This window comes from Bos taurus, chromosome 3 (assembly GCF_002263795.3).
Source record: "Bos taurus isolate L1 Dominette 01449 registration number 42190680 breed Hereford chromosome 3, ARS-UCD2.0, whole genome shotgun sequence".
Lineage (NCBI taxonomy): Eukaryota > Metazoa > Chordata > Mammalia > Artiodactyla > Bovidae > Bos > Bos taurus.
The window spans coordinates 9,152,844-9,178,996 of NC_037330.1; the positions used below are offsets into that span (position 1 = coordinate 9,152,844).

The following is a 26,153-nucleotide window of genomic DNA, read 5'->3' on the forward strand; positions in this document are numbered from 1 at the left end:
AGTTTATGAAAGAATGGCAAGAGCACTGACTATCTTGAAGTCTCCAACACCATTCTCCACTGCTAAGAGCATGATCTGGCTGTTCCAGGCTCTCCTACTTGTCTTCTTCTGCCGTGGCCCAGGTAAATGCTGAAGTATACCCATGTAGTCATGTTTGACTCCTGGTTTTGTGCAGTTTGCTTGATCTAAATCACCTACATTTAGGTGTCTGTCTGTATCTCTACTAAGGGATCTGGTGGGGCTCACAGAGGTGCCTGATAAACTGCCATTGCCTCTCAACTTAACAGCTTACAGCCTGAGATTATCTGGAGTTAACAGCTTCAACTGTGTCTGCATTTAAATGAATTATATTCTGGAGCACGGGAAATGAGCTTTTCTAAGATACGACTGGGGTTTACAGCCAGCATGTTGTGATATAAAGAGAGCTAAGGTTAAGAACGGAGAAGGCAATGGCACCCCACTCCAGTACTCTTGCCTGGAAAATCCCATGGACGGAGGGGCCTGGTGGGCTGCAGTCCATGGGGTCGCTAGGAGTCAGACACGACTGAGCGACTTCACTTTATTTTTTCACTTTCATGCATTGGAGAAGGAAATGGCAACCCACTCCAGTGTTCTTGCCTGGAGAATCCCAGGGATGGGGAAGCTTGGTGGGCTGCTGTCTATGGGGTCGCACAGAGTCGGACACGACTGAAGTGATTTAGCAGCAGCAGCAGCAACAAGGTTAAGAAAAGAAGCCTTCTCACCAGAGTAGCTGCTATCTTACTGTGTGATCACAAGTAGGCTACATGTTCTTTCTTGCCTCATCGAAAATATCGAAAATCTATGGTTCTGTTTAGCTGAAATTTCTGAACCCAACTAAAACACTCAGTGTTTACGGTTTTTGCGTACTGTGAAAAAAACTACTCTCCAGCTTTCCTTTCCTTTGATGCAAATCAGGGACTAGCTAGTCCAGCAATACTTAATCTGCCAGACAGGAATTCTCAGATCCTACATGCTTCTCATTCCCTGCTGTCCATTATGTGGAAAACTTGAAGGTTCATGTCAGGTTTGGGGGAAGCACAAGCGGTCCACTGGGGCCAAAGTACAGGAAGGGGCAGAAGACAAGACAAGAAAGCTATCCCAGAACTAGCCCAGGGTAGCAGGTAAAAATAGTTAACATTCATTGTGGGCTTGTACTGTTCCAGGCACTGAGTCAAATGCTATACTTACATCATACACATAAGCTTCTTGACAGTTCTAGGAGTCTGTACTATTATTATTCCCTTTTGAAATAACTCACACAGATTTCATTAGCCAGTAGGTGGCAAGCTCTTGTGATAGTTTTGAGGAACAGTGACAGCTGAATCAAAATGGTAGCAGCACAAGAAAGGGCAGAAGCAAGAATCACCACAGATGTTGAATTAGCTAGATTACCTGGCAATGGGAATGAAGTGGGGAGAGAATTCATTGTCATCCAATAAACAATCATTGAGCACCTACTGGATGCCTGGCACTATTCTAGTTTCTGAGTGTACACCATGAATGAAGCAGAAAAAAATTCTGCCCTCACGGAGTTAACATTTTAGCCGAGGAAACAAGCTATAAACAAAACAAATAAGTGAAGCAAAATAAATAAGTATATTGGATAGTGATAGATGATAAGGAGGAAATAAATCAAGCAAGGAGAGAAGAGATTAAATGTTGGGGGCAGAGAAATTTCAGACAGAATAGCCAAAAAGTTTACAAAGTTGGGAGAGGGGAAGAGGGAGCAGCCATGACGCGAAGATGATTTCAATTTTGGACCTACTAATTTTAAGATGTTAGTGTGATATTCATGAAATTTCCTGAAAGCAGCTGGAAATTTAGGACTAGAGGTAGAGCTGAGGCTGGAGGCTTGGAACTCACAGCATAGAAATAATAAATAAAGCTAAGGATAAAATTGTAAGGACAGAAACTTGGGGAATATGTACAAGAGCAGAAAGAGAAAAAAATTATACATTCAAGAGCTACTCCCTGGCCCAGGAGCCACGGAGGCAAAGACAAGAGATCCCTGTCTTTACCTCCTTGCAAAATTGAACTCATCTCTAGAATTCAATATTCTGAATGTCCTCAGGTTAAAATTCCCATTTTTCTCCCCATTCCCATTAATATTTCTCATAAGGGCCCTATGAAATATACACTATTCCTATCCCCACTTTAAGGAAGAGGAATGAAGGCATACAACACTTGAGTAACTTGCTTACTGTCACACTGCTGCGGGGGAAGTGAATGGTTTAGGAAATGAAACATACTTGAATGTGTGTGCAGGTGTTCTGAGGTCCAGGAAGAAAGCAGTAATTTACAAGGTTATAATTTAGGGAAACTGGCTCCAGAGTCTATTCATAACCATTTTACTATGCTGCATAGTTTACAAACAGCTATATATTCACATAAATGTATTTGGAATTATAAACTGTGATACTAAGAAGATAATAAGCAGGGTACTGATGCTGAAAACTCGGCCTCTGTGCATTGGTGCCGAATCAAGTCTCAGAGACAGAGTTATGGGTGAAGTAGAAAAGGATAGTTTTATTGGTTTGCCAGGAAAAGGGAGACACAGAAGGCTTCTGCTCTTGAAAACCATGTGTTCCAACCTGGAGGGTTTGGCGAAGAGTTTTATAGCAACCATTCAAGGGTAGGATTGCTAATAAGATTAGGGTGTGTGCAGGGCCAGTACTATTTTAATCTGGTCTCAGATAATCTGATGAGTTTCTGTAGTTCCTTTAATATGGCCTGAGGTGGTCTTCTAGAAGAGCTTCTCTAGTTCCTTTAATCTGGAATGAAGAATGCTGGCATCTTCCATTTTATGGGAGTGTTAGTTCTATTAGTATAAAGAGCTCAAAGATATTGTTGTGCATCCCTAAGGCAGAACCAGGACCCTGCCCCAAGGCTGCACCATTGTTTTTACTGCTCCTCCTTTTGTCTGCATCCCTTCCCTTTCCAGATTAGCAATTGTTATAATCTGCCCTTAGGAACTAAGGGAAGGTCATGAAAGTGAAAGTGAAGTGCTCAGTCTGTCTTTTCAATCCCATGGACTGTAGCATAACCACATTCCTCCATCCATGGGATTTTCCAGGCAAGAATACTGGAGTGGGTTGCCATTTCCTTCTCCAGGAGGTCTTTCCAACCCAGGGATTGAACCCAGGTCTCCCACATTGTAGGCAGACGCTTTACTGTCTGAGACACCAGGGAAGATTTGAAGGTCATGAATGCTGGAGTCTATTCCCTACAAACAAGATATGCAGGACAGAAAGGTTTCTGTGTCCATGAGCCCCACAGGGTCCTGCTTGGTTTCAGGACCATGGGATAGAAAAACAAGAGGACCTTCTTTAGATGGAGTGGTGTGGAAAGGATTTTCTGGAAAGGTAGCATCTCAACTGATATTTAAAGAGAAGTCAAACAAGGGAGGAGTCTAATGAAGAAGCATTCAAAGCAGTGGACATTACATGTGCAAAGGCCCTGGTGCAGGGAAGAGTTTAGAATGATTAAGGAAGGAAAAGAAAACCACTGTGACAAGAGTATGGTACAAATCAATCTTGAAGCAAGCATGAAGGAAGATGACTCATGCCAGCCTACATTCTTTCAAGGAGCCAGACACCATAACTTGCTCCTTTTAGGAAATTTAACTGTAAAGATAAACCATGTTAAGAAATAATTCCAATAGGTATGAAGTGAAGTGAAGTCGCTCAGTCGTGTCCAACTCTTTACAACCCCATGGACTGTAGCCTACCATGCTCCTCCATCCGTGGGATTCTCCAGTCAAGAATACTGGAGTGGGTTGCCATTTCCTTCTCCAGGAGACCTTCCCAACCCAGGGATCGAACCCGGGTCTTCTGCATTGCAGGCAGATGCTTTACCATCTGAACCACCAGGGAAGCTCAAGGTATAATTGAGATCAAACGTCATCATGCCCTGGAGAAAATGAATCTCACTTGCTTCTACATTTAATTCTTTCTAGGTGGGAACTTATCAAATGTTAGCTGCTAAGTCACTTCAGTCATGTCCAACTCTGTCCCTGGGAGTCTCCAGGCAAGAACACTGGAGTCGGTTGCCATCTCCTTCTCCAGTGCATGAAAGTGAAAAGTGAACATGAAACATTATCAAATGTTAACATGCATACAAAGTACTAGGGGATCTTATTATAATGCTGATTCTGGAGGGGAGACTAAGTCTCTGCATTTATGACAAATTCCCAAGGAACACCAGTGCTGTTCCATGGACCACATATGAGACTTTAGTCACAATGGGGTTGGAAGGATGGAGAAATAAGAACTAGTTCTTTGAGTGTGTTTGCAAGAAGCAGATACAGGTATTCTGATGTGCAAGAGAGAACAGCAGTAGGAAATATATGTTACAACCAATACACATGGGCCAACCAAATGATTCTGAGGTTTTGAGCCAAAAACTCTGCAGGTTTTTCTGCTTAGAGACTATAATCCAATGACTCCCCTTCCCTTGAGCAGCATTATCTACTTCTTACCAACCATCCATACCTATCAATGTTTATTGTTGCTCACCACAGGCAGAGAGTTGTTTTACATTTTGTCTTATCATCAAGAACAACTGGGTCTTTCCACCTCTCAGAATCTGCAGTCACCGCCCACTGGACTGCCAGGCTTCCAAGCCTCCCAGTTTTCAGTCTCACTCCAGATCTAGTCTCAGTTGTGTCTCCATGCACAAGCAGACTGTTGTCTTTTTTCCGTTTTTTTTGTTTTGTTTTGTTTTTCCATTAAGGTGTAATTTACAAAACATAAAATAATAATATTAAAGTGTACAAATTCAGTGACATTTAGTAAACTCACAGCATTGGGAAACCACCACTTCTACTGCTCCAGAGCATTTCATCACCCTGAAAGAAGACCTTGTACTCATTAAGCAATCCCTTCTCATTTCTCTCCCCGACTACCCCCCTTCAAACATTAATCTGCTTTCTGTCTCAATGAGTTCACCTATTCTGGATATTACATATAAATGAAATCATGTGATCTGTGAATTTTTATGTCTAACTTCTTTCTCTTAGTAAAATGTATTCAAGGTTTATTCCTATTGTATCATGTATCGAGAGTTCATTCCTTTTAATTGCTCAATAATATTCCACTGTATGTGTGTACCATAACTTATTCATCCACACACCTCCTGATGGACATTGGTGTTGTTTCCAGCTTTTGGCTTTTTCAAATAGTGCTATTATGAAGACTTTTGTACAAGTTTTTGTTTTCGGTTCTTCTGGGAATGAAACTGCTGGATCATATGATAATGCTGTCCTTAATTTTTTGAGGGATCACTAAACAGTTTTTTCACAGTGGATGTACCAGTTTCCATTCCCACCAGCAATGTGTTCTAATTTCTCCACATCCTTACCAACACTTATTTTTCTTTTTTTTTTTTTTTTTCTTTTTTTTTTTTCAATTATTTTTATTGTTGTTATTATTATTAGTCACCATCTTAGTAGATATAAAGACATTTCATAGAGGTTCTTGATTTGCATTTCCCTCACAATTAATGATACTGAGCATCTTTTCGTGTGCTTATTGGCTATTCATATATTTTCTAACCTCCTTCTGAACTTGTTTCATGCTGAGCTGAAACAGCCCACTATATTTCTTTTTCCCTTAGATAGGCCTAAGCCAGTCCCCTAGGTTAGATAACCCAAAGTTTCTCTGCCATTTTTCCAGAATCAACTCAGTCTTACCTGCTTTCTTTATTCCTTCTCATTTCTAAAAAATACTCCATTTTTCTTACCACATTAAAAAAAAATCATTCAGATAATCGTTCAAGTCACTTCACATTCTAATCTCAACCTATGCAGTATTCCAGGTTCCCTGGGCCAGATTCTAAGGGCATAATAAGCTGATGAAGACACTACTCATGTTCCCAGAGTGAGTGAAACTTGTAAACAAACATACTGCAAATTTCTGCTGACTCAACATCCACACCAGAGGATGAGCAAGACCTCAGCACCAACCCCATGCTCCAAGTGGCCCCCAGTGACTAAAAAGAGAACTTTCCATGGATCACTAAAGCAGCCTTCTGTTGCAGTCATGAAACATCTTCCCAATTCTTAATCTCTTCTGGTTCCAGTCCTAACCAAATCTGCTACCAGCTGAACCACTTAGGGGAGACCTCAATGTTCTGCAGAGAACATCAATATTCATGCCAAGGATACAGATCTAGGACATTCCCAAAGCATCAGTGCTGATTCCAGGTAGAGTAGAGAAAAAGACCTTGTGCTCTCTGGGCCATATTGTATCATCTGGACCCCAAAACAGCTCTCCTTCAGTCCAAAGTCTTTCAGAGTAGCTTTTGAACTTTTTCAAAAGTAATTTTGAGCTTTTCCAAAAGCAGTTTCTGACCTTCACCTTCCTTAAGCACAGAGGTTTAAATCTTATTCTTAGACCTGCAGGGAACGACTCCTACCAACCCCTTCTCCTCTTTCTATACCTTTTCCTCTTCTCCCACTACAAACTCCTTTCAACTTTCCTGGATCAATGCAAAACCCCACAAATATAAGCAATTTGAACTTACCCTTAAAGGATAAATAGGAGCTCACCCGAGGGGAAAATGTGGGCAAGGTGTTTCAGTCAAAGGGAACAACAGAGCAAAGAAAGAGTAGGACATTCTTGAAATAATCAAGCAATGAAGGATCTCTTGTTTTTATTCAAAGCCATACTACAATGGTATCTTCTCTGTGATGTGTTTCCTGACAACCTCCAACCCTTCCTGCCCCATCATTTTCACTATTTGCACTGCCATGCAGAGTAAGTACATCATGAGAAATGCTGGGCTGGATGAAACACAAGCTGGAATCAAGATTGCCAGGAGAAATATCAGTAACCTCAGATATGCAGATGATGCCACCCTTATGGCAGAAAGTGAAGAGGAACTAAAGAGCCTCTTGATGAAAGTGAAAGAGGAGAGTGAAAAAGTTGGCTTAAAGCTCAACATTGAGAAAACAAAGATCATGGCATCTGGTCCCATCACTTCTTGGGAAATAGATGGGGAAACAGTGGAAACAGTGTCAGACTTTATTTTTTTGGGCTCCAAAATCACTGCAGATGGTGATTTCAGCCATGAAATTAAAAGATATTTACTCCTTGGAAGGAAAGTTATGACCAACCTAGACAGCATATTAAAAAGCAGAGACATTACTTTACCAACAAAGGTCCGTCTAGTCAAGGCTATGGTTTTTCCAGTGGTCATGTATGGATGTGAAAGTTGGACTGTGAAGAAAGCTGAGCACCAAAGAATTGACACTTTTGAACTGTGGTGTTGGAGAAGACTCTTGAGAGTCCCTTGGACTGCAAGGAGATCCAACCAGTCCATCTTAAAGGAGACCAGTCCTGGGTGTTCTTTGAAAGGACTGATGCTGAGGCTGAAACTCCAATACTTTGGCCACCTCATGCGAAGAGTTGACTCATTGGAAAAGACCCTGATGCTGGGAAGGATTGGGGGCAGGAGGAGAAGGGGACGACAGAGGATGAGATGGCTGGATGGCATCACCGACTCGATGCACATGAGTTTGGGTGAACTCTGGGAGCTGGTGATGGACAGGAAGGCCTGGTGTGCTGCGATTCATGGGGTTGCAAAGAGTTGGACACTACTGAGTCACTGAACTGAACTGAGAGCATATACCTCTTATCAACTTGACATTTATTGGGCTCAAAATTGTGCTAAAGGCTAGGGTTACAGAGATAATAAGCATAATCCCTACACTCAAGAGTATGCAAAATAGAGGAAAGCAACCTCGTAATTATGGCTAAGAGAAAGAAACACTTGATAGTGAGTGTGCAGGGTGAAATTAGTGATGTGAGAGCTGTCTGGAAGCAAACTCTATCCTAGGTCTATGCCTAACTCGCCACACCGCAACTACACGTTTACCTGTCAGGCTTCTCTAAGAAGGACAAGCAGTGTCTTATTCATATTTGTATTCACAGTCATCAGCCCAGAAACTGGTATATAAAAGGAATCTAATAAATATGCTCTGAATGCCGTGATTTCTAAGGCTTTTATTCACTGAATTGGCATAGAGCTGAGCAAATAGTAAAATGATTGCTAAATAAATGAAGGATTTCAACCTGTAAAAACAAAGCTTAAAAGTCTGTACTAGACAAAGAATAACAGTTCCTGAAGAGTCCTTGGCCACAGGATATGCCAAGATTCCTTACAAAGAGGAACTGGACCTAAACATCCTTGGCACAGAAACTCCAAGATAAAGAGTGGAGATGTACTCATTCACTTAACAATATTCATGCTCATACTCAGTCTTGTTGAACTCTGCAATCCCATGGACTGCAGACTGCCAGGTTCATCTGTCTGTGGGATTTTTCAGGCAAGAATACTGGAATGGATTGCCATGCCTTCCTCTAGGGAATCTTCCCAACCCAGGGACTGAACCCACATCTCCTGCATCTCTTGCACTGCAGGCAGATCCTTTTCCACTGAACCACCAGGGCCTACTATGTGCCAAGCACTGTTCAAGAGTGTCCACCACACTGAACAAGACAGACAAAAATTCTTGCTTTCATGGAGCTTATATTCTAGTGGAAGGGGGAAAGAACAGTAAAACAAATATGCGAATTACAAAGTGTGGTAGACAATATTACAGAGAAAAACAAATTCAAAGGCAGTGAGTGTACAGCAGTGAGGACTGGTGGTGAGGAAAGTGTAGTCATAGAAGACCTCCTTGAGAGGGCAAGTTTAAGTTAAAGACCTTATGGAGACAAAAAGAGTGAGCCATGTGGATACCTGGGCGAAGGGCATTCCAGACAGGGGCAATTACAAGTGTACAACCCTGGCCTTTCAAGGAAGAACCAGGCCAGCATAATGTGAGCTAGGAAGGGAAGAAGGTGGAAAGTTATAGGAAATTAGGCCAGAGAGAAAAAGAATCAGATCATTTTGTCCCTCATAGAAAGTGATGTCGCTCAGTCATGTCTGACTATTTGTGACCCCATGGATTGTAGCCTGCCAGGCTCCTCTGTCCATGGGACTTTCCAGGCAAGAGTCCTGGAGTGGGTTGACATTTCCTTCTCCAAGGGATCTTCTTGACCCAGGGATCGAGCCCAGGTCTCCCACACTGCAGGCAGACTCTTTACCATCTGAGCCACCAGGGAAGCTCTTGTCCCACATAGGCCATTGCAATTTTTTTGTTTTGCTTTTTGTTGTTTAACCTCTTTTACTGAAATAGAGAAAACTGCAAATCCTAAGTGTCAGCTCAATGAGTCATCATAAAATGAACAAATCTGTGTATCCGGACACAGGTTAAGAAACGGCACATAACCAGCAGCCCAGAAAGCCCCCACTATGCTCCCTCCTACTTGCTCTCCCTCCACTGCAAAGGTAACCCTATCCCAACTTTTAAAAGAATAGATTTATTTTGCTTGTTTTTAAACTTTAAATAAATGGAAGCATGCCACTGTATTCTATTTGTATCTGAATTTTCTTTTTTCACTCAAGATTTTGCTTGTGATATTCACGCGTGTTATTCCAAGAGGGAAGAAGGGCCAAATGACAAACAACAGCAGGTTACAATGCTGATGGAAAAATGTAGTAAGGGGTGAAGTCGTTTTCATGTGACAGGCATGCATATGACAATTTGAGAGAGAGGAAGTGCGAGCTCACCCAGGAGTTGAGCACAAAAATCCTAAGAGATATTTCCTCCCCTACTCAGATTCTCTCCTGAGAACTAAGGGGTCTTAAGAAAGTTGAGGTTGTGGTAATAGTTGTTATTGTTCAGTCTCTAAATCACATCCAACTCTGCGACCTCATGGACTGCAGCATGCCAGGCTTCCTTGTTCTTCACCATTTCCCAGAGCTTTCTTAAACTCATATTCATTGTGTTGATGATGCCATCCAACCATCTCATCCTCTGTTACCCCCATCTCTGCCTGCTATCAATCTTTCCAGCATCAGAGACTTTCCCAATGAGTTGGCTCTTTGCATCAGGTGGCCAAAATATTGGAGCTTCAGCTTCAGCATCAGTTCTTCCAGTGAATATTCAGGGTTGACTCCCTTTAGGATTGACTGGTTTGATCTCCTTGCCTGTCCAAGGGGCTCTCAAGAGTCTTCTCCAGCACTATAATTCAAAAATATTAATTTTTCAGCACTCAACCTGCTTTATGGTCCAATTCTCATATCCGTACATGACTACTGGAAAAACCAAAGCTCTGACTATAAGGACCTTTGTCGGCAAAGTGATGTTTCTGCTTTTTAATATGCTGTCTAGGTTTGTCATAGCTTTTCTTCCAAGGAACAAGCATCTTTCAACAACATGGCTGCAGTCACTCTCTGCAGTAATTTTGGAGTCCAAGAAAATAAAATATGTCACTGCTTCCACTTTTTCCCCATCTATTTGCTGTGAATTGATGGAAGCAGATGCCATGATCTTAGCTCTTTTTTTTAATCTTGAGCTTCAAGCCAGCTTTTTCACTCTCCTCTTTCAATCTCATCAAGAGGCTCTTTAGTTCCTCTTCACTTTCTGCCATTAGAGTGGTATCATCTCCATATCTGAGGCTGCTGATATTTTTCTAGGCAATCTTGATCCCAGGTTGTAATTCCTCCACCCTGGCATTTCACATGATGTACTCTGCATATAAGTTAAGTAATCAGGGTGACAATATATAGGCTTGACATATTTCTTCCCCAATTTTGAACCACTCTGTTGTTATATGCCCAGTTTTAACTGTTGCTTCTTGTCTTGCATATAGCTTTCTCAGGAGACAGATAAGGTGGTCTGATATTCCCATCTCTTTAAGAATTTTCCACAGTTTGTTGTGATCCACACAGTCAAAGGCTTTAGTGTAGTCAATGAAGCAGAAGTAGATGTTTTTTTCTGGCATTCTCTTGCTTTCTCTGTGATCCAGCGGATGTTGGCAATTTGATCTCTGGTTCCTCTGCCTTTCTAAATCCAGCTTGAACATCTGGAAGGTCTCAGTTCACATATTGCTGAATCCTAGTGGTAATGGTTACTTATTCACTGATTCACTCAAACATTTCCAGATCCTACTTTGTGTAACGCTCTGTGCTCAGATATAAAGATAATTAAGATAACTATTAAATAAGATGATTAAGTTAAGATAACAAGAGAACAGAAGGCTACAAAATGGTATGATAAATGCTAGGAATTTGGCAGAGGATGTTAAGGAAGAATCTTCTTTAAAAATGATTATAACCATTTCACCTTTTTTGCTCAAACATTAATGGCTCTGAGATAGGTTCATGAGAGTGTAGCCATTACATGTTACTTTGAAGTTATATGTATTAATTTTATACTTACCAGTTTTTATCTTCTCAACTCCTAGACAGTTATCTTTTGGGAGCAGAAAAGATATCTTCTGGTATCATGCAAGGAGCACAAAATAGTTAGAGTCAAAGGAGTTGGATCTGAATCCAACTCTGTTATTCTTTAGTTGGGCAACTCTAGGAAAATTAGTTAACTACTCTGTGCCTCAGATCCTTGTCTGTAAATGGATATGATAATATTCATCCTACTTGTCAAAGTTGTTGTCAGCATCAGATGAAATAATGTATAAGAACTGTAAATTCCTATTATTAGTCCTTTAAATCTCACAAGCCTACTACGTTGAACACAGCAGGTATTTACTAAATGTCAAGCTTTAACTATATTTCATCAGTAAAGAGTTGCAGTTTTTGAAATCTGTGCCAGGGATTGGATGCAGTTGTCCCTCTCCATCTCATGCCCAGATAACTCAGAGGCTGGGGTCAGATAGTATGGCTATGACCCAGGTGTGACCAGCTAGTGTGGCATCCAGCTGGTCACAGGTAGACTGGCTGGGACCAACTACTCATCAACCAAGGGTGCCAGGCATTTTGTTGGTGGAGCCTCTGTGATTGTCTGCTTCAGCACTCCTCCCAACCCTTTTCCTCTTCATCTTATCTTTGGACTTCAGTATCAGTGAGCTCTAACAGACTGGCAGCGTAAGGAGAAAGGGTGTGGGAGGTAGGGAAGGGAGAGTCACAACAGTTTGCTTTCTGTGTTCACAGGGAACTCATTTTCAGAAGCCAGCTCAACCCCACTGGTTGTGAATGGGGTCCTGAGGGAGTCTGTAACTCTTCCCTCAAAGTTTCCTGTGAAAGAGAATATCACGTTCATCACCTGGCTTCACGAGGGAAGCTCTGTCATCTTCATATGGCCAAAAGAAGCAAAAATACAGGTGACTGATCCAAAACGGAAAGATCAACTGAATGTCACTGAGTCCTACTCCTTGCACCTCAACAATCTGTCAATGGCAGACGTGGGACATTACCGTGCCCAGATAACCACATCAACGTCTTCTCTGAACACCGATTATAACCTGCAGATCTTCAGTGAGTCAAAACTTGGGCTTAATTTTGTATGGACTAAAAAATAGTACAATTTCAATTCTATGTGACTGCAAATATGCACTATAGACTCGTGGTAAAAAGTATGGCATTTGGAGCTAGACTGAGGTCCAGAAACAAAACAGTTCAATGACATTGCACAGCAGTTAGTGACAGAGCTGAGATTAGAACCTAAAGCTTATGACTCCTTGACCCTGTACCAGGCTCCATTATACTTGTTGAGACAAGTTTCTTCTGTGACTATTTAGAAGACCAAGTACAACTTCTGCAACAACCACACTCCTGAGACTGAATGCCAATACATTCCCAGGGCATTTTGGAGTGCCTCTCCTTCTAAAGCACATACACAAAAACAGACGTAAGGTACACCAACATGTTTGTTTTTGCAATTGTGCAAAGGAATTTTAAGATAAAAACTATTGGCTTTTTAAAACATTGACCAATTAATCTGTGTGTACTAGGCTAGGGATAGCAAAGATTTGATCTTATGGGTCAATATCAATTAATTGGGAGTAACTGCCTAAGATTCACTGGAGAAGGAAATGACAGCCCACTCCAGTGTTCTTGCCTGGAGAATCCCAGGGATGGGGGAGCCTGGTAGGCTGCCATCTATGGGGTCACACAGAGTCGGACATGACTGAAGTGACTTAGCAGCAGCAGCCTAAGATTCGGAGAAGGAAATGACAGCCCACTCCAGTGTTCTTGCCTGGAGAACCCCAGGGATGGCAGAGCACGGTGGGCTGCTGTCTGTGGGGTCGCACGGAGTCAGACACGACTGGGGTGACTTAGCAGCAGCAGCAGCCTAAGATTCAGTGTTAAGAAAAATGTGAGTCATGTTAAGTTTATTTACTGAGTCAACAGTATTTGTTAACCATGAATGATATTGAGACTCTGTTTTAGTCCCTTGAGATACATCAGTGAACAAAACAAAGATCCCTGACCTCATCATGATGCTGACATTCTGGGTAGAGGATATGGAGGCAATGATAAAAATACACATTATATATGAACAAAGAACATAGTAAGTAAGCAATGAGAGAAACTCATGGAAAAAGAGATTAGAACAATATAAGGACCACCAGAAATGCCAGAAAGCAGCAGTCTGTTTTAAATGGAGGAGTCATAATAGGCCTCATTGAGAAGATGACATTAGAGCCAAGGCCAGTTGGAGGTGAAAGAGTGAGCCATGCAGATATCTGAGGGAAGAGCTATCCAGCACAGGCCCTCCCTGTGTCTGGCAGGCTCAAACGTCAATGAGCAGAGTAAGAGAGAGTAACAGGAAATAAAGTCAGTAAGGAAATAGGGAGTCACATCATCTAAGGCTCTGGGAGCCTTCACAAGGACTTTGGCTTCTACTTTTGGCGGGTGGAGAACAACTGGAGGATATTTTTGGACATGTTGACTTGGGGATATACATTATATTCAGGTGGAAATGTCAAGTGAGTAATTATATATTCATCAAGTGGAGTAAGATATTAATATAGGTTTTTAATATAGATGTTTTGAGAATACATCATGTGTATTCTCAAATGCCCAAATCTATTGCACTTCTTCCTTCCCATGAACTGCTTGCTTGCTCTGTTTCTTCACTCCTTCCTTCCCTAATTCTTTAGTTCTCAACACACCCCTTTCTGACTTGCTGACACTTTGCATCAAGATCTCTTTGTTATCATTTGAGGCAGCACCAATCCAGCAATGGACATTGGTTGAAGGAGGTAAATATTCAAGCCAAACATTTGCCATTGCTGTGCTATGTGCTATCTAATTTAATCCTCATAATTATCCAAGAAGTAGGTATTATTGCCCAGTTTTACAGATGAAGAAATTGGGGCAAGCAGAGACTAAAATTTGTCCATGGTCATGTAGCCAATAAATGACAAAGCCGTGATTCTAACCTCGGTCTTCCTAACTCCAAATCCACTCTTGCCATGACATGAAAATTCCTTTCAAACAAGGTATGTTCCACAACCCCTACTCAGTTAGCTAAACTTAATGCTTTGCCTAATCTCTTCTAATGAGATAGTTGGAGTCATTCCATTTTTTACTGGGTCATCTTTATTTCAACCCTTGGGCCAAGTCTAGGTCGGAAGGTTTTCCTGCACTGCTCCCATGTTCACACTGGTTCACAGCTGCTGACACAGTTTTAGGTAATATTTTCTGGTCTCCACTCTCAGAAGTACCTGCATCATGTGTATTCTCAAATGCCCAAATCTATTGCACTTCTTCCTTCCCATGAACTGCTTGCTTGCTCTGTTTCTTCACTCCTTCCTTCCCTAATTCTTTAGTTCTCAACACACCCCTTTCTGACTTGCTGACACTCTGCATCAAGATCTCTTTGTTATCATTTGAGGCAGCACCAGATCCAATGAGAACCAGTATCCCAACAAAGTTGTGGGAAATTTGGTTCTCCAAGTAAGTTAAGCTTTTATCTTCCATCCCAGCTAGGAAAATTCTGATAATGGAGGAAACAGAGCTCACGCACCTGCTCTTCTGGTTTCTGAACTGTCTAAGGCTGGGCTGCATAGTCTCCAAATTATGTTTACACAAAGGGCAGTGAACAAGGGCTAGAAGGACCCCAGGAATAAACTGGAGCTCCAAAAATTAAAGTGATCAGCTCAAAATCCCCTGACTAGCTGGCAAAAACTCCAGTCTTTCCCTTCCCTCTCTTCCACTGCCTACTCTGTCTCATACTGACGTCCCTCATCATTTGGTCACCAGAGGCCTCAATCCCATCGATTAGGCAGCACACACAAAGTTATTTACAGAGTATACAGCAGTGTCAGGTGGGATACATGGAAACATAGAGGTGATAGAGATTTTTCACAGAGGGCTGAGCCAAGCCATTTGTCCTTCATCCAGGACTCTTCTCTGCACACAGGACGACTGAGCAACTTACAAGTTGCACATCACACCACGTGGTCTGAAAATAATACCTGTGAGATCCAGCTGATGTGCTCTGTGGAGAATCCAAATGATAACGTCTCATTCAGGTGGCAGGTCGCAGGAAATCCATATCATAGTGAAGCAAATCTCTCTATATCCTGGGACCCCAAGAGCCTCAGTGAAGAGACCTACACCTGCATAGCTGAGAATCCTGTCAGTTATTTATCCTTTTCTGTCTCTGACAAGAGTGTCTGTGAAGGTAAGTCTGTCTCAGGTCTCTCTGAGGGCCTTGAGTGTTGTGGGGTGTGGGGTGTCGCTCATGCCCTTTATGATTCCTAAAACAGAGGCCCAATGGGAGACAGCTGAGTGATGCTGGGAGGGGACAGACACCCCCTGGAGCTCTGTGTCTCTTACTCCTCTAGAATGCTCTCCTTTTCCCTCCCCCTCCACCAACCATTTCTCTAAGCCTCCCAGAGCCCAGGAGCAAAGTCCTTAGGAAGGCAAGATTGCTTCTTCTCTCTGTCTCTACCAGGCTCCACACTGCCCTGTCTGCCTAAATGAGACTCCCACTTGCAGAAATCCTGCCCAGACCCCCAGAACCTCTGGGTATAGATGAACCCACCCAACCCCCAAAGATAGTCTAGAAGAGATGCAATAGAGGCTCTAAAATACCACTCTGGGCCTCACTCGATGTGTCTCAAGTGCAACGTTTTTTGTTTTTGTTTTTTTCTTTGCAGGTGTTATTAATGGGAAAAATGAATACCTGGATATCAGATGGATTATCATTGTGGTTGTTTTGACATGTATATTCTTCATTGCATTCATATTAATATTTGTTCAGAGGAAAAAAGTAGCAGGTTTCCTTTCTTCTTATTGTTACTTCTCTCAGGCTTCAGAGACTTAGAGTCTGGGGCTGATACAAGACTCTGTCTTGCAGAAGACAGATAAAGGTGGGGAGGATGCAAACCCGGCTCAGTCAGTCCACGGGGACAACACTTGGGCTGTGAATACACATGTGCTAATCTCCTAAGGAGACTGTCCTACTAGAAAATGCAGGACCCAGCCTCGGGGCCTGCCTGCCCTCCTTTCTGGGTCCCTTTCCCACCACATCCTCTAGAGAAGGGGTCCCTGACACCCAGGCCCCAGACTGGTACCAGTATGGGGCTTCTTAGGAACCAGTTCACATAGCAGAAGGTGAGCAGTGAGCAAGCGAATGAAGCTTCATCTGTATTTACAGCCACTCGCCATCACTCACATCACCTAAGCCCCACCTCCTGTAGATCAGCAGTGGCATTAGATTCTCATAGGAATGAGAACTCTAACCCTAAAGTCAAGGCAGAATATCTTGAGATTGCCACAATATATAAATAAAGTGCACGATAAATGTAATGTGTTTGAACCATCCCAAAACCACCCCCTCCACCAACCGTCCCTGGTGCCAAAGGGTTGGGGGCTGTTACTCCAGAGACACACCTACAGGGGTAGAGGATGGAAGGCTTCTCTCACTACAGTCACATATTTCAGTTTCCCTGATTTTATTTTTCAGGTTTCTTTCAATTGTCTACTCAGCAAACCCAGTGTCATGGTGAGCTTCCAGACTCTTAGCTCCCAGTCACTAAACAGATGGCAAGAGCCAGATGGAAAATGAAGGGGGGTGGTCAGAGGGCTAGATAATGAGAGAGGAGGAGGTCAGAATGTCATTATTCAGATGGACCAGATGGTGCAAGGGAAGAAGACCTGGAATTGTGAAAGTCTATCCCCTGTGGGACCTACAGGGTCCCTTACAAGAATGCAAACTGGTCACTCAGGCAATTTCTTGGGATGGGATTAGGGCCATTCCCCCATCCTGTCAATGGAGAGCTAAGTGCCAGTGAAAGGGCTCATGGCCTGTCCATTATCAACAGCAGGCGCAGTGTAAAGATAGGACTAGAGCATCAAATGCCCAAAGATGACTGCCTGACCCCATCACTCTATTCAGCCAGGGTTTGGGTATTGAGTTTGAAGTGAAAATTGTTCAGTCATGTCTGACTCTTTGTGACCCCATGGACTGTACAGTACATGAAATTCTCCAGGCCAGAATACTGGAGTGGGTAGCCATTCCCTTCTCCAGAGGATCTTCCCAACCCAGGGATCAAACCCAGGTCTCCCGCATTGGAGGCGGATTCTTTACCAGCTGAGCCACAAGGGAAGCCCAAGAATCTTCCCAACCCAGGAATCAAGCCGGGGTCTCCTGCATTGCAGGCAGCATGCATTCAAATTCTTGTTTGATCATTTCCTGTGTAAATTTGCACCAAGGCAATAAAACTTTCTAAGCCTCAAATTTCTCATCTCTAATATAATCAAACCCACTCTAAGGAGCTCTGAAAAGTTGAATAGTATTATATACGTGAGACAATCTGGCTCCGTTATGCTCACCAGTGAGATTCTCTAGCTCCCATGGAGCCAGTTCTGTTTTGTCCCAGAAGCTTCCCTTCATGTGAATCCAGAGAGACTCAGAGGCTTTAGGGTAGCTCAAGACCATATTCTCCTAGGAGATGAGGTCAGAAATAGATCAAATGGATGAAAAGGTTCTGGTTCAACCCTGAACTCCCAAGACTGGGAACATGAATGTACCCTAAGGAAGGGCAATGTTTCAAACAACTACCATTTTGGGGCCAGAGAGTGACATGGGGTTGACAAGGTCCTGGGAGAGCAGACCAGAGTTCTTCAGCCATTGACTGTGTCTTCCTGTGTTAACAGCAGAAACTGTGAGTAACTTAGAGTACGCTTCCTTCTCTTCAGGGAACACTGTGTATGCTCAGGTCACCCATTCAAACAAGGTGAGTACTTTCAGCTTTATACTCCATCATGGTCATTATTTTTACAGTCATTATTCATTAACTTGTCACAATCATCTGACTAAATCCAAACGATGTCCACCACTGAGGTGAAGTGAAGGCAGTGACAAGAGTTATGTCTGGGACCTTTCTACACCCTTTTGCTCTCACGCCGGTGGAATGTTTACTCATACCCTGCTTTACATTGCTTAATCTAACTATGTAATGCATCAGTAAGTCATGTCCCTTCAGCTTACTTACAAGCTGCCTGGAAGTGAAAATTATGTCTTCCTCTCTCTTCCCCTATGTCTTAGCATGAAGCCCAGTAAATATCTGCTGGATGGATAAAGTTCAGTTAAATTTGAGAGTTCCCAAAGGACACAATTCTGTATCAGGGGACTTCTCATCCTTTTTTAGGGAAAATAGCAGGGCTCAGAAGAGCCTCTTAAGAGAGAAAGAGTGACGAGAATTGGCAATCCCTCAACTGTGAAAGACACTAAAGGCATGAGCAGCCCTCAATCGTCCCCTCCCCTCTAGCGACATAACAGGATGGCCTTGGTCAGGCATCAGGAACTCCCCGCCATGCATCAGTAATTCCTCATCAGCCCCAAAATAAAGCACCTGCAAATGGTTCATTTCTAAATAACACTACACATCCTGGGAGACCAGTTCCACATCTAACGAAAAATAAGTCAAGAGAGCCAGCATTCTTCAATAATGGAAGCAGTGGTCTAGCTAGAAATCTTGGATTCCACAGCAAATCTCCCCTCACAAAGCCCTTTATAGATGTTTGCAAAGTAGGCTCTTTAAAGATAGCAAACAAGAAGAGATGCTTTCACCTTAGTTATTTCAATTGCCTTTCCAGTTTTCTCTTGATGACAAGATGAATCACTCACAACAAACCAAGAATCTAATCTCCAACAAATTTGCTAACTTTTTCTTTAGCAAAACATGGTACTTTGGAGAGTTTCAGAGGTTTTGGTAACACCCTAGATACACCCTAATTCATTTAAAATGCCAAAAACTATGAGCACAGGGGACTTCTGTTATCATCAGGCTTTTTATTCCAAGCAGAGCCATTCTTAAGATGAGGTATTCCTATTCTAACAGTTCTCCATGCTCAAGGAGACCCCAATGACATGATGACCAGGCTATTAGAATCACAGGGGCAAAACAGAGCAGGCAATACCTCCAGTTATAGGTAGTAAAGATCTGAGACCAAAGATGTAATACAATGACTCTCTGGTAGTGTAGGTTAGGTGTTTTGTTGTGTTGTTTTGTTTTGTTTTTTTCGACTGCCCTAGGTATTTGTTGCTGCTCACGGTTTCTCCAGTTGCAGTGAGCAGGGGTCACTCTCTCTAGTTGCAGCGCGTGGGCTTCTCATTTTGCAGTAGCTCCTCTTGTGACAGAGCATGAGCTCTAGGGTGCACAGATTTCAGTAGTTGTGGTGCACGAGTAGCTCCTCTTGTGACAGAGCATGAGCTCTAGGGTGCACAGATTTCAGTAGTTGTGGCGCACGAGCTTAGTTTCCCCATGGCATGTGGGATCCTCCCAGACCAGAGATCAAAGTCATGTCCCCTGCCTTGGCAGGCAGATTCTTAACTGGTGGACCACAAAGGAAGTCCCTGTAGGTCAGTTCTTAAAAATGGAGGAAAGAGAGTAGAGTTGGATGCAGGACAAGAATGGTTTCTTTCCCTCACACCACCTGCCAACAGGGTCACCCTTCTGTCTCTCTGGCTCATAATCCCACTGGTTTGCTGGAGTGTTGTGCTTCAGTTTGGGGCTCAGGAAAGGTGACTGATCCTTCACAAATCTGAGAGCTAGTAGTGCTTGATTTCCAGTTCCTCTTGCTAAACACTCCATAGCCCTCCTCCTGAAGAATTTTGACATCATCCCTCTTTCGTCACACTGCCTTTCCCAAGAATATATCTGTTTGCATGAGTTTATATCTCTTTATGTGAATATATGTGTGCATGAGTACATATTTCTTTATGTAAGCCAAGTCAATATAATTGTGTTCTACAGGAAACAAAAATCCCAAAACTTGTGAAAAACTATGACTCCACCACAATTTACTCTGAAGTTAATCATCCCCAAGAGGTAAGCCCATAATTGCCAGCTGTTCTTACACTCTTACCTCTCTTCTCACACCTAAGATTTCACAAATATAGTAATAGCAAAGGGACCATTTTACAGATGCCAGAAGTACAGGCTACAGAAAGTCTCAGGACACACCTAAAACACGTTATCTTGTATTAATATTAGGATCACCACACTTAACTGAGTTTTTAACTTACTTTTTAAAAATATAGATCTGTTTGTTTATTTATATTTGAAGTATAGTTGATTTACAATGTTATGCCAATATCTGCTATACAGCAAGTGATGTAAGCTACTTATTTTTCTTTTAATTTAATCTTAGCTTAGGCTGTGAATATCCCTATCTGCCCATAGTGATTTCCAGACACCCCTATAACAAGAAATGGCCTGACACTCTGGTTTCTATTGACCTTCTTTATTTTTCTTTTTCCTATTAGAGAAAGCCCATTTATACCAGGACAGCTGCCCATCACAACGTCGTGTAGGTTTCTGAAAGACTTCAAAGGAATTTCAGAATTACATATCTGATCCTGATCCCATGAGAAAGAACAGAGCTTGGTTTCTGCCTGACAACACAATTTGAATATCTAGGATTATCAGACTTGAATCTGCTTACCCTCATCAAACATTTAAGGAATAACATCATTTCCAGAATGTGACCCAAATAACATTTTCTAATCTACTCCAGGCCAAAATATACATCATATAATACACCTGCAAAAATTTTCAACAAGATACTAGCAATCTGAATTGAACAATACATTGAAAGGATCATATACCATGATCAAGTGGGATTTATCCCAGGGATGCAAGGATTTTCAATATCTGCACATCAGTCAATGTGATACACTACATCAACAAGTTGAAGGATAAAAATTATATGATCATCTCAATAGATGCAGAATAAGATTTTGGTAAAATTCAACACCCATTTAAGATTTTTTAAAAAACTCTTAGGGAGGGTGGGGGAGGGGGTTGGTATGGGAAACACATGTACACCCATGGATGATTCATGCTAATGTATGGCAAAAACCACTACAATATTGTAAGATAACTAGCCTCCAATTATAATAAATAAATTTCTTTAAAAATAAATAAATAAAACTGAAAAAAAAACCTCTCCACAAAGTGGTCATAGAGGGAAACTACCTTAACATAATAAAGGCTATATATGACAAACCTTGGGGAAGGAAATGGTAACCCACTCCAGTATTCTTGCCTAAAGAATCCTGTGGACAGAGGAGCCTGGTGGGCTGCTGTTCATGGGGTCGCACAGAGCTGGACATGACTGAAGTGACTTAGCATGAAACAAACCTGCAACTAACATCATAATCAACAGTTAAGCTGAAAGCTTTTCTTCTAAGATCAGGAACAAGACAAGGATGTCCACTCTCACCACTTTTATTCAAAATAGTTTTAGAAGTACTAGCCATGGCAATCAGAGAAGAAAAGAAAAGAAACCCAAACTGGAAAAGAAGTAAAATCATCACTGTTTGCAGATGACACGATACTACACATAGAATATTCTAAAGATGAGACCAGAAAACTACTAGAGCTCATCAAGGAATTTGGTAAAGTTGCAAGATACAAAATTAATGCAGAGAGATCTGTTACATTTCTATACACCAACAACAAAAGATCAGAAAGATAAATTCAAGAAATAATGCCATCTACCACAGCATCAAAAAGAATAAAATACTTAGGAATAAACCTACCTAAGGAAACAAAAACCTGTACTTCAAAAACTATAACACACTGATGAAAGAAATCAAAGACCACACAAGCAGATGGAAACATATATCGTTTTCTTGGATTGGATGAGTCAACATTGTCAAAATGACTATATTACCCAAGGCGATCTATAGATTCAATGAAATCTCTGTCAAATTACCAATAGCATTTTTCACAGAACTAGAACAAAATATCTTAAAATTTGTATTAAGATACAAAAGACCCTGAGTAGCCAAAGAAATCTGCAAACAATAAATACTGGAGAGGATGTGGAGAAAAGGGAACCCTCCTACACTGTTGGTGGGAATGTAAATTCATACAGCCACAATGGAGAACAGTAAGGAGTTTCCTTTAAAAACTAAAAGTAGAGCTACCATGAGATTCAGCAATTCCAATATTGGGCATACATCTGAAGAAAAAAGTGGCTCAAAAGAATATATGCACTCCAACATTCATTGAAGCATGATTTACAATAGCCAAGACATGGAAGCAACCTAAGTGTACACCAATAGAAGAATAGATAATGAAGATGTGGTACACTTATACAATGGAATATTACTCAGCCATCAAAAAGAATGAAATAATGCCATTTGCAGCAACATGGGTGGACCCGGAGATTATTATACTAAGTGATATGCAGCTCTTTTTAACAAATGATACAAATGAACTTATTTACAAAGCAGAAACAGATTCACAGACTTAAAGAATGAACTTACGGTTACCGGGGGAAAGAGTTAAAAAAAAAAAAAAGAGTCTGGTTATTGACTTTCTCTAAGGTAACTAAGCAAATGGACTCATGGTTGGCAGAGAGGCTATAATTCAGAAGACAACCAGTTCTCTCCTTTTAGAAAGCAGCAGGACTGTAACTCACTGGGAGGGAATACAGTGTGCTGGTTATGTGTATTTTCTCTGGAGCGGACCCCATGGTCTTATCATAATACATCATTTACTAGATGTATCTCCTGGAACATGCTACCTAACCTCTTCCAGCTTTGGTCTCCTACACTGAAAAAGGAAGCTAGCAGTGGATCAGCCCTATTATACAAATGAAGGACTTAAGTTATCACTGGCTTCAGTCCACGGTGTGTGTCACAAAGAGTCAAAGACAACTGAGCGACTGAACTGAACTGAACTCAGCTTCTCTATAACCAGGCCCTTTGGACTCTACCTCCAATTAGTGGACCTCTCCACTTTTCTCGAAATCTGCAACCACCATCCGATGTACAACCATTATCCTCTCAACCTGAATGCTACAATAAACTCAGAGCAATTCTCCCCAATATTTGCTCTTGGCTCCCTCCAATCCATTCTCCATGACTTAGCCAAAGCATTGTTTTTAACATAAATCAGATCCTTCACTTGGCTGCTTAAAATATTTCAAGACTTCCTAATGCACTCAGGATAAAAGTTGAATATACATGGCTTTAGACAGTCTGGCCCATCCCACCCTCAACTAGCATCATTCTTCCTCCACTATCTCTATTTAGCCTTTTAGACCTTCTTTTATCTCTCTTATTAGAGGAAAGAATGATCTATGTTCAGTTCAGTTCAGTTCAGTCGCTCAGTCATGTCCAACTCTTTGCAACCCCATGAATTGCAGCATGCCAGGCCTCCCTGTACATCACAAACTCCCGGAGTTCACTCAGACTCGCATCCATCAAGTCAGTGATGCCATCCAGCCATCTCATCCTCTGTCATCTCCTCCTCCCCCTGCCCCCAATCCCTCCCAGCATCAGAGTCTTTTCCAATGAGTTAACTCTTTGCATGCGGTGGCCAAAGTACTGGAATTTCAGCTTCAGCATTATTCCCTCCAAAGAAATCCCAGGGTTGATCTCCTTCAGAATGGACTGGTTGGATCTCCTTGCAGTCCGAGGGACTTTCAAGAGCCTTCTCTAACACCACAGTTCAAAAGCATCAATTCTTCAGTGCTCAGCTTTCTTCACAGTCCAACTCTCACATCCATACATGACCACTGGAAAAACCATAGCCTTGACTAGACGGACCTTTGCTGGCAGAGGTTGTTGTTGTCTGTGCTTTTGAATATGCTATCTAGGTTGGTCATAACTTTCCTTCCAAGGAGTAAGCATCTTTTAATTTCATGGCTGCAGTCACCATCTGCAGTGATTTTGGAGCCCCCCAAAATAAAGTCTGACACTGTTTCCGCTGTTTCCCCATCTATTTCCCATGAAGTGATGGGACCGGATGCCATGATCTTCGTTTTCTGAGTGTTGAGCTTTAAGCCAACTTTTTCACTCTCCACTTTCACTTTCATCAAGAGGCTTCTGAGTTCCTCTTCACTTTCTGCCATAAGGGTGGTGTCATCTGCCTATCTGAGGTTATTGATATTTCTCCTGGCAATCTTGATTCTAGCTTGTGTTTCTTCCAATCCAGCATTTCTCATGATCTATGTTAATAGACCTATTTACTTCTGCCTCAAGGCCCTTCCTCTGCCTGCCTGGCTCCTCCTTATTTTTAGGTGTCAGCTTACCTATGTCACATTCCAAGAGAGACCTTCCCAGGCCCTTCTATCTGAAATATATCCCCCTATTATTCTATCACACCTTCTATGTCATTTATTATGTCATTAAATATTTATTTTCATTTGTTTAATGTCTGTTTTTCCTACTATACCATAAGGTCTTCAAGAAGAGGGACCATGATAATTTTATCACCATATCCCTAAAATATAGCAAGTGTTCAATAAATATTCTTAATAAATAAATAAAATGGGGTTGTTTATGAAGTAATGGAGTTTCGTGAGAATTAAGTAAAACAATCACCTGAAACTCTTAGCATTGTGGTTAGCAAATAAAAGAGCTCAATCAATTAAGAGTCAGCCATCATTATTGTTGTATTCTTACGTTTGTTATTATTATTATTAAATTACATTCACCTGAACTAATATAATCTTACAGGTCTTCAGCACAATAAGAAAGGAAAAATGATACACTGTCTGTGTATACCGTTTCCACATTATTTCCTATTCTGTCTCTGCTCAAGTTTTCTAATTCCATTCATTTACCTCATTTGAGAAATAATCCTCCTTTTTCCCAGGGTTGAATTCTCCAATTTTCAAAAAAATGTTTTATTGAGGAACAACTGACATACAAAAAGCTGTGCATACTTAATGCAAATAGGTTGATGATTTGAAGATAAGTATACATTGATGAAACCAAAATCACAATCAATACTGTAAATAGTAATATATCATCACATCCAAAAGTTTCCTCCACTCTCTTTTTAATTTTTAATTTTTTGTGTGTGATAAGAGCACATAAGATCTGCCCTCTTACATTTTTAAGTATAAATGCAATGTTCTTAACTCTAGGCTCTATGCTATGCAGTAGATCTCTGGGACTCATTCCTCTTGCATAACTGAGCCTTTGTATCTTTTAACCAACACCTTCCCTATTCCACCTTCTCTACTCCCCTCTTCCTATACCTTGGTAACCACCATTCTACTGTCTTCTTCTATAAGTTTAACTGTTTTATATTACTCATATCAATAGGGTTGTATACTTTGTTTTCCCACATCTAGATTATTTCACTTAGCATAGTGTCCATTAGGTTCATCCATGAATTTCATGTCCTTTGTATATATATACTCAGAAGTGAAATGGCTGGATCATGTTGTAGTTCTATTTTTCAATTTTGAGGAAACTCTATACGATTTTCCACAGTGGCTGTACCAATTTATACTCCCACCAGCAGTGTACAAGAGTTCCCTTTTCTCCACATCCTCCTCACCAACACTTATCTTTTGATTTTTTTCATCAAAGTATGGTTGATTTACAATGTTGTGTTAGTTTCAGGTATACAGCAAACTGATTCAGATACAGATACATAGATATTCTTTTTCAGATTCTTTTTCATTTAGGTTATTACAAGATATTGAATGTTGAACTATACCAGTTCCTGTGCTGTACAATAGTCCTTGTTGTTTGATTTTTTAAAATAATTGTCACCCTAATAGGTATAAAGTGATGTCTCATTGTGGTTTTGATTTGCATTTTCCTGATGATTAGTGATGTTGAGCATCTTTTCATATACCTGTTACCATTTGCATGGAATATCTTTTACTAACCCTTTATTTTCAGCTTATGGCTATCCAGTGAGTCTCTTGTAGAATGAATATAGTTTGATCTTTTTATTGTATCCATTCAAGCACCTTTAAGACTTTTGATTGAAAAGTTTAGTCCACTTACATTTAAATTAATAAGTAATTATTGATACGTAAGGACTTACTACTGTCATTTGTTAATATTT

General features: G+C 41.3%; 1 protein-coding gene across 9 annotated transcripts; it reads left to right on the forward strand.

The window, feature by feature from the left end:
• Nucleotides 1–24,713, forward strand: SLAMF6 (SLAM family member 6). Of its 9 annotated transcripts, none has more exons than XM_005203477.5 (8): nt 1–122; nt 12,019–12,342; nt 15,236–15,499; nt 15,978–16,097; nt 16,787–16,825; nt 17,980–18,059; nt 20,082–20,156; nt 20,594–24,713. In XM_005203477.5, the coding sequence occupies exons 1-8, from the start codon at nt 14–16 to the stop codon at nt 20,639–20,641; spliced, it is 1,059 nt and encodes a 352-aa protein (XP_005203534.1). In that variant the 5' UTR covers nt 1–13; the 3' UTR covers nt 20,642–24,713.
• The last annotated feature ends 1,440 nt before the right edge of the window (nt 24,714–26,153 follow it).

Bases quoted from the DNA above. Each gene is read 5' to 3' on its own strand.
- SLAMF6 (XM_005203477.5), top strand. From the start codon at position 14: ATGGCAAGAGCACTGACTATCTTGAAGTCTCCAACACCATTCTCCACT. The intron at 15,500-15,977 runs GTAAGTCTGTCT...TTTTCTTTGCAG, and splicing joins TGACAAGAGTGTCTGTGAAG to GTGTTATTAATGGGAAAAAT. The intron at 16,098-16,786 runs GTTTCCTTTCTT...TTTATTTTTCAG, and splicing joins TCAGAGGAAAAAAGTAGCAG to GTTTCTTTCAATTGTCTACT.